This window comes from Lactuca serriola, chromosome 3 (genome assembly GCF_051521515.1).
Source record: "Lactuca serriola cultivar US96UC23 chromosome 3, Lser_US96UC23_V15, whole genome shotgun sequence".
Lineage (NCBI taxonomy): Eukaryota > Viridiplantae > Streptophyta > Magnoliopsida > Asterales > Asteraceae > Lactuca > Lactuca serriola.
Genome location: NC_136410.1, coordinates 250992375 through 251001670, shown reverse-complemented (window position 1 = coordinate 251001670; position 9296 = coordinate 250992375). Strand labels below are relative to the sequence as shown.

General features: G+C 29.7%; 1 protein-coding gene and 1 pseudogene across 2 annotated transcripts; both read right to left on the bottom strand.

Annotated features, from left to right (window-relative positions):
• Positions 1-467: 467 nt before the first annotated feature.
• On the bottom strand, positions 468-2674 carry LOC145093867 (RNA-binding ASCH domain protein). Its single transcript, XM_079032114.1, has 5 exons — positions 2407-2674; positions 1929-2140; positions 1621-1671; positions 1470-1529; positions 468-859 (listed from the first exon to the last, which is right to left on the bottom strand). Exons 1-5 carry the CDS (start codon positions 2534-2536, stop codon positions 584-586), a joined length of 729 nt encoding a protein of 242 aa, XP_078888240.1. The 5' UTR covers positions 2537-2674; the 3' UTR covers positions 468-583.
• Positions 2675-6719: 4045 nt separating this feature from the next.
• Positions 6720-8131, bottom strand: LOC145094865 (zinc finger CCCH domain-containing protein 26-like; annotated as a pseudogene). Its single transcript, XR_013703614.1, has 4 exons — positions 8021-8131; positions 7677-7938; positions 7295-7531; positions 6720-7200 (listed from the first exon to the last, which is right to left on the bottom strand). The product of XR_013703614.1 is annotated as a zinc finger CCCH domain-containing protein 26-like (transcript).
• Between the last annotated feature and the right edge of the window lie 1165 nt (positions 8132-9296).

The following is a 9296-nucleotide window of genomic DNA, read 5'->3' as shown; positions in this document are numbered from 1 at the left end:
TGGTATGTTTTTATTGAGTCTACGATCCCTACCAGACATAATATGATTTTTTTTCTAACTTGGACAATCCTCATGGGTAATTTGGAAGCTTGATCCCTAAACACAAACAAGGGGGTGTTTGGATAGAAAAAAAAAATATGTTGCGTATTGGTTATTGTTTAATCCCACCGCAATAAACAAATTTAAATGTTTGGATATGAGTTTTTAAAAATCAGCTTATTGCGGTAGGAATAAGCAAAATAAGCCTATTTTAATAAACAAGAGGGGAATGCTTATTGCTTATTGCTTATTAGTCATTTTACTCATATAAGCTGTTTTGTTTGCAAAACACTTAAAATGCTTATTGTTTATTGCTTATTCCCACCGCAATAAGCTAATCCAAACACATTTTTAAAAAATGACTATTTCCCACCGCAATAAGCAAATAAGCAATAAGCTAAAAACTTTTTATCCAAACACCCCCTAAATCAAGTAATAACAATTTTACCTCCAAATTCCAATACAAGAAAACATATGTTACATAATATTTCATTTAAAAATGAATCCAATAACGCATATAAACACACTAAATACCCTAAAACATTCATCTTGTTCTATCATTTATATTTGATCCTTGACCTTGGAATCCTGGTGTGGGTCCCACATAGGTTTTCTTTGAGAATTGGGTGGCAGCTGTTCTTGCTCCTTCTATGGCTGCTTTAAGAGTTGGAGAGGAAGTCTGATTGGATTGAGACGTGTTCGATGTTTTTTTAAGTGAGCCTGGTTTTAAAGAGAGTCGATTTCGAGGGTCTGGAAGTGGAAATTTAATGGGTAATTGGGCTTCAACCGGAGAAAGACCTCTAAGTGCTCCTTCGAGAATCTTTCCACAAAAAAAAAAAAAAAAAAAAAAAAAAAAAAAAAAAGAGAGAGAGATTAGAAAAAGTTTTTTTATAAGTAAAAGTAAATGACTATCGTCAAGTGGTGCATTGGGAGTGATTGGTTGTAAGGAACTGAATTTACGAATTGCTGATAAAAAGGTTAAAGATAATCAAATGTCAAAAAAAGAAACAAATAGTTTTATAATAAAAAAAATATTTACAGGTAACTTTTGGAAGATAAAATTATTATTTGATAGAAATCATGAATTATATTATATTATATTAAGGTACAATGTATTTTAACCCAATTGTATAAATTATTTAATTATAATCTAGACTTGTTATTAAGAAAAATTCAAAAGTAAACATAATACAAGCTCATTTAAACCCAAATAAGATTATAAATAAAATTATATGTTCAACTTACTTTTTCCAAAAGTAAAATTATTATTTATAAAAAATATAGGTTTATTCCAATTCACTAGAAATTTATTTATAAAAAAAAAAAAGAAAAAAAAACTTTTAATTTTCCAATTCCATCAAATACCAAACACTACCCAAGGCTCAAAGAAACTTGTTTATTATGTGTTAATGGCAAAATTCCATTCTTACCCTTTTTTCCAAGTTATAGACCCCTTGATATCCACGCATTTCAAATGGTATAAGCAATTTCTGCATAAATTATAAAGATTATATTAAAATATGACATTTAAATTTCAAAACATTCTTTTTTTGTTGCATTGAAAACTAAGTAAAAGCACACCTGAGGTTGTTCACATAGCCAACAAAAAGGTGTTAGCCCTTCCAGCCTCACCTGTAAGTAGATCAACAAATTAGATCAAAAAGGGTATTTTTGTAATAAACTAAAAAACACAGCTCCAATTTATTTTGTAAACTAATAATTACTTATTTTCAAATTTCAAAAGGGGATGAATGAAAGAAATTGCAACATACATTGCTATTTCTTGTATTCAACATTTTTTACAAATTGTAGTAATAAAAGCAAAACCATTTGAAACTAAAAAGTTAACAGCAATTTTTTTTTGTAGGAGTGGAGTTTCAGATGCTTACCCCTTGAGGAATATCTTCCCATGATGCAAGCTCTTCAGATGTAACACATCCAACAACTTCAACACAACCTAATAGTCTTGAAACTGGATAATGTTCTGGAAATTTGAGATCAGTAACTCCATCTAATGCATATAATTGTCTGTAGAAGTCTTCCATTGCTTTAATTGTTTCAGGATCCGGAACCTTCCCAGCAGCATGAATCCAAAGTCGACCTTCGAAAGATTTAAAGAAACATAAAGCCATTGAAGAAAAAGCAGGGAGTAAAAGGTAGTTATAGATGAGATAAAATCATCGAAGAATACAATGAGAGTAATTGTTTGATAAACAGTGATAAAATCCACAGCATGATTCACTTCAGACTGAGAAGTAAAAGCGTGGATTAACATCAAGACAGTTAGTTTGTCGATTTACCAGATAAATGAATTTGTAGCGATTTAAAAAAGAAAAAGAAAAAAGGCGTTTGGGATTATGAAAGTACCTGTAATTGGAGAAGGCCAAGATCTTCCTTCGATACGTTTGATACCATATACAAGCAGAGAAGCCCATGGCTGATGCATAGTTAGACATGGATTTCTGTAATTTCCGTCGCCTCTGCTTCTACTTGCCATCGATTTTGTCTGTATTTACAGTCTCGCGATCGAATTTCAGGTTGCAATGCAGAAAACGAGCTAGGGTTTATAAAGTTTTTGCCTCCCCTAACGATTCCTTTGCCTTTGTGGAAACCTTTTGTGTTAATCGGGTATGAAGAAACTAACCTTCTGTTTTGTGCTAATAGCCAATAAATAAATAAATAAATAAATAAAATAAAAATTCATTTTTGGCCTTCTGTTTATAAATTTGTAAAACAAACTTTAAGAATGATTTGCAAATTACATATCTTTTATAATTTTATCCTATCTATGTTTTTCAAATTTGACATAAAACCATTTAAAATTTTCTAATTTAATCGATTTTATCACAGATAATTTGACATAAAAGATTAAAAACCCTAAGAACCCCAATTAAATAGTAATATTTACACGATACTCTTATTAACATGTTAAAATCCTAATTTTCTGTGTTTTTGGTATGAAAACAGCAAACTTATAATTTTTACAGTCTAATATTTTCGTCTGTATATGCTCTCATATTTTAACACAAAACTTATATTAAATACAGATTTACACAGTTCATTTACAGTTTAATACAAAAAATTCACAACTTAATACAAACTATTTTACAATAATTCACTAATTCAAAGAAGTCAAAAATTCAAACTCTACTACCACATGCCACCACCAACCACCTGTATCAAGATAATACTCGTCTTTTCTTCCAAATCAGATCTCTAGATAAACTAATGCATTAACAACTTAAATACCACAATTACAGTCTAATAAAGCCTATTAATTCACTCGTTTTGAATTTAATGCAAAACAATTATAAAAACTAGTGGATTCTTACAAATTTATATAACAATATATATATATATATATATATATATATATATATATATATATATATATATATATATAGTCATAAGAAAATTAACACAAAAATTTATACATAAATTCTTCATATTTTAACACAAATTATAAAAAAAATCACAATTTAATATAGAAAATTAAAAGCTTAATGCAGTCAATTTACAATTTAAACAGAAAATCCATAGTTTAATGCAGTCAATTCACATTTTTAAACACAAAAATCACAGTTTAATATAAAAAAATTCACAGTTTAATATAGAAAATTAACAACTTAATGCATTCAATTCATAGTTTAAACAAAAAATCATAGTTTAATACAAAAAAATCATAGCTTAATACAGTCAATTCACAATTTAAATAAAAAAATACAGCTTAATGCAGTCAATTCACAATTTAAAACGCACAAATCACATCTTAATATACAAAGTTCATAGCTTAGTATAATAAATCTCAGTTTAATATACAAAAAGTATGCATTCACAACCATATTATCAACTTAACATTCTTAATACAATTAATTCACAGTTTAATACACAAAATTTACAACTTAATACAATGAACAAACAATTTAATACACAAATTTCACATCTTATATAGTCAATTCATAGTTTAAACAGAAAATTCACATCTTAATAAAAACTAACACTAAGATTATAAAAAAAAATAAAACAAATGAGAGATTAAGACATTAAATTCACACATTAACAGAAAAACAAAAACGATAAAAAAAATGCACGGTAGAGATCTATAATAGATGTAAGTAGAAAAATAAATATAAAACATACATTCACAGCTTAAAACTTATAAAAATTCATATATTCACAACTTAAACTTGTAACAAATCATGTATTCACAACATAAAACTAACATTGTCTTATTCATAACTTTTAAAACTAATATTAACATGACTAAAAAATTAATAAAAACATTTAAATATCACATTTCAAAACTTAAAAAACCTAGTTTCACATTATTTGAGAAAACATTAACTTTATAACACATTTTAAATTCAATTCACAACATAACAACTAAAAAAACCTAAGTTATGAAACAAAAATATATGCACGTATCATAACTAATAAGAACATAAACTTGGATTTGCATATTATTAATATTGGATTCACAACTTAGTAGTAGTTAAAACTAATATTAAGAAAAGTAAAAAATAAAAAATAGATTAAAATATTAAATTTACAGTTTAACAAAAGGACAAATAATCAACACAAAAATTGACATACCTGATATAGATCTAGTGGTGTTTCACTAGAGATCAGAAAGAAAAAGATGGAGACAAGTTGGCGGTGTTTCACCAAATATGAGACTTGAAGAAAACGAAACCAAATCTCGTCGGAGCTTGTAGACCTGTACATCGATGTTGAGAAAAATCGTAGATCTAGACGTTTGTGGTGGCGAAATTCATAGATCTGGACCAGAAAACTTCTAATCTTGTAGTGGAGGAAACAAAGATGATAGATCTAGTGTGAGTAAGCTCTGACGCAACTTAGACGGTAATGTTTCACTTGAGATGTAACCTAAAACTCATTAGATGTAACATGAAACACATCAGATTTGCATCAGATCTAGTAGTTTTTCACAAAATATCAGAGAGGATGAGAAGGAGGCGAGAGAAATATAAGGAGGCGGCACATCTGATGGTGTTTCACCGGAGATCTGAGGATGACGATAACAACAGTGACGATCGTTGACAATAGTGGTGGATCTTCGTTGCTTGTCGGAACTTGTAGATCTAGAACATAAAATCATAGATCTAGTGACGTTAATCATGGATCTGAAACTGAAAATGTAGATTTGGAATCGTTTGGAGCATACGGATCTAATGGAAGTAGTTGGCCGGTGGTAGGAGGCGGCAATAGCGATGGTGTGGTGGTGGCAAGTTTGGTGTGTTCTTCAAGTTTGGTGAGAGAGTTTGAAAGAGTTTGAAGACGTGAGTGTTTGACATCTAATACATAATAATGAGTTTTAAGTTTAATTTGTCAAAAAAAAGTGGTTCTTACGGGTTCTTAATTTTTTTTTTGTTCTCATTTGAACCTTTATATATATATATATATATAGAAAACAAAAAACCCTAAAAAATCATAAAAATACATAAAAAAATATTTAGAGATCACAAATCTTTTTTTATTTTATATTCTTAAAAATCGTAGCTTTTTTTATTTGCTGAAAAAAAATTAAAAATTTCATATTATATATATATATATATATATATATATATATATATATATATATATATATATATATATATATATATATATATATATATATATATATATATATATATATATCGCAAACTTTATGCATTAACTAACAAAAAAATAGACAAAACAAAATTTTACAAACTTAAAAAACTTAATATCAAAAGCCATTTGCATAAATATATAGTAATTAGGTTATAACCCGTGTACTACACGGGGTGATAAATTTAAATAACATACACTCTAAAAAATAGTCTTAATCATAAATAATAATAATTTAGTTAATAGCATTGTACTTCAAATTCTGTAAGTAGTTTGTTGTTTTACTCAATAAATATATGTACATTGTAATTTCTATAAAAAATATAAGTATGTTGATATTTCGGTTAATAAATATAAGTATGTTGCTATATAAATGGTACACATAACAGAGAAATTTATGACACTAAGATGTTAAACTCAAATAGACTATTGGAAATATCTATAACAAAAATAAGATTAAAAAAATTAGTAACCGAAACGAAAAAACCATGTCAACCAAAATTGTTTTACCAGCAATTAGTATAAGCATTTTAACAGATAACTCTTATTCATAAATCCATAATCCATAATAAATAGTCATGAATGAGTTTTATGTCATCCGAGACTTATAGTTACCTACATCAAAAGAGGGCGAAATTAGTAATTGGCAATGTATTTCCCAAATAAGATCTTCAAAATTATAAAACACATGAAGTTAGATTCGTGAACAATAATGCATCAATACCATACTAATATTATAGACTGTACCCACAGGTTCAAACAGAAAAACCAAATACCCAAACTTAAATAACTAATAACTTGAACCGAAATCGAATATTTTTTAAAATCACACACAAAAAAATAATAATAAATAATAATAATAATAATAAAACAATAAAAAAATTTCGGTTTGTGCTCGGTTTTTTCTTAAAAGTGACTCATGCTCACCCATATTAATTCATATATAGTTGTTGAAATTAAAAGGTGTCAAAAAGAAAGAACCCATTAAATAGTCCACAACATAACTAATGTCATTACCATAAAAAAAGGTAACAAATAAAATATTAGAACAAAAATGGCATCACCACTCATAAAATTAACAAAATCATCCATAAAACAACAACAAAAAAACAGTTCATACCGGATAAAAATGTAAAAGTAATAGCAGTAAAAGTATAACATTTTTCCTCGTCTGCATAATTTTATTCAGAACCAAAAACAAAGCCCCCATAAAAATCATCATCTCTCAAAAACACAACCCAATTCTAAACAAAACCAATATCACTTTGAATATGATGGAGATGCAGCATGTTGAGGCGAAGGTGAAGGTGAACCACCTCCTGGTGTTTTAGCACCTTCATTTTTAGATGACTTTGACGGGGAAGACCCTGAAGAATGAAGTGTTGAAGAATTCACCCCTCCATATGAGAACAAAGATGGTGCATTAGCATTAGCATTAGGTAGACTCATGTTGTAGTTGTATGAGTACCCCATCAAAGGGTGATCATATTTATAAGTTGGCTCAAACTTGCAGATTCCATAAAGACTATAATATGAACACACTGCTTGCCCCTGCATTTGCATTCAAGTAAAATAAGATAAAGCTAATGAAAATCGACCCGTTTATCAAATATCATGTAAATGGGTCGACCCATTTTATACTTACAGGTCTTAGTGGAAGGCCAAGTTAGCCCAAAGAGCTAGCAGCAAGTTGAGCAATCTTTTCCTTTGGGTGATGATATTTGCAGTTCGATCCGTATTTGCAGTTTCCAGTGTGCATAAAATAACGACATTCTGATTCCCTAGGTCGTTCGGGCAGATTAGTAGAACCAGAGGAATAGGGTTGTTCAATGCTGCCTGGGCCACCATAGATGCTGCCCGAACTTACCAAGCTGAAACTTCCCTGACCAAAACCGAAAACCAAACAAACACCATATCAGACACAATATTTTAACTCAACAAAAAATAAATTACAATTTTCTTTATTTTAGACATCATACTTTTCATAACCCACAAACAAAAACAAAATTTATATCAATTAACCTTACCATGTAAGTGCTCCAACCTTGTGTGGGCCCAATTCCTTGAGAGTGAGGAAGAACAATTGGTAAATAAGTTTGAGGAGTCTGTAAAAGAGGATCAGAAACATATGTTGCCCTAGGTAATGACCATGTAGAACCACCACTGATAAGAGGTGGTGGTTGTGATGAATATGGCAATTTAATGTTAGATCCATCCATTGATGGTTGTGGATGATAAAATTGCATGCCACTCCAAATTTACAAGATCATGTGCACAAGCTTTTTCTTCCTAATTAAGTGTCTATAAGTTAGTTTAAACTATCATTTTAAAGAAAAATAGAAATTGAAAATCAAGATTAGTAAATAGCAACCTGTCTCATAGGTAACTGAACCATGTTTAACACCACTGGTCCAGCACCTCTCCTATCACGAGGATTATTGTATTTGCAGGTTGATCCATATTTTCAAGTACCCATCTTTAGAAAATACAGAAAAAAAAGGATGTGAAATTACTTAATTATCCCTAACTATCATCAACAACATGATGGAGAAGAGACTTACCACACAGTCTGGTTCTCCAACTCTATCTGGAAGCTCGCCTCCAAGTTGAAGTTGATTGGCCTGATTAAGAATCGAATTTCAGACATGAAGAGCAACAATCGTTTTATTCCGATTGAGAAAAATAAAAGGGGTTTTTTTATTACCTGACCAATGTGGGTTGGATGATTAAACCTACAAATGTTTCCATAGCCACATAAGCTAGTTCTTAAACAAAATGTACAATCGGGTTCACCAGGACGATCTGGGTAGGGCATCGAACCCGCCATGGCAGTTTCGTCTTCTTTCCCATCTGTTTGAATTCTCAATCTCCTTATAGCTTCTATGATTTAAAGAATTTTAATAAAAAATTAGACACAATTTGTAAAAATTAAACCCTAGGATTCAAACAGTTCGTGATCGTAAAAAGATGGGTGTGGGAGATAAAGTAATCAAAATTATCGTACGGAAATGGGAATTGGGAGATAGGGCAAAAAAAAACAGAGAAAAATTAGGGGGAAATGGAAATAGAACAGATAAAATAAAATTGTAACAGACTAACGCCAAATATATATACAAAAACTGATGAATATAGCATTCAAAATCGCGTTCTTCAAAACTAATGGGTTGCTTTGAAAGTGTAAATTACTCAGAATCATGGCTCGTCCCTATATTTTCATTTACATCTTCCTATTGTTTGAATTTGTATCAATTTTTGTCTGATATAGCCCTTATTGAAGAAGGGAGATCAACAACACCGATTTCTTGGATAAATATTAAGCATTGATAAACAATTCAAACGTAAATGAGCGGATTGGAATGAAACTGGTTCAGATCTTTGCTAACAAACAATTCAAACGTCAAAAATTCTCGGTGATTCAATATATAAAACTTATTTTCAATCGAGTTTAATTTTGGATATTAAAACTAATTTGCTTAATCTTAGGAGGTGATTAATTGACAATCAAAGCAATCCATGGGCGGGAAAATTAGTCAAACATTTTTTGTGGTAGTGACACGTGGCATAGTGGTGGCTTAAAAGAGTGCCATGTGGTATGTAGGAGAGGTTTTTATTAAGTATGGGGATGGTGATTATTCACATTTATATAA

Excerpts from the sequence above, each read along its gene's own strand:
- LOC145093867 (XM_079032114.1), bottom strand. The coding sequence starts at position 2,536 with ATGGCAAGTAGAAGCAGAGGCGACGGAAATTACAGAAATCCATGTCTA. Across the intron at positions 1,672-1,928 it reads GGGAAGATATTCCTCAAGGG|GTGAGGCTGGAAGGGCTAAC; the intron begins GTAAGCATCTGA and ends ATCTACTTACAG. Across the intron at positions 860-1,469 it reads TCTATAACTTGGAAAAAAGG|ATTCTCGAAGGAGCACTTAG; the intron begins GTAAGAATGGAA and ends TTTTGTGGAAAG.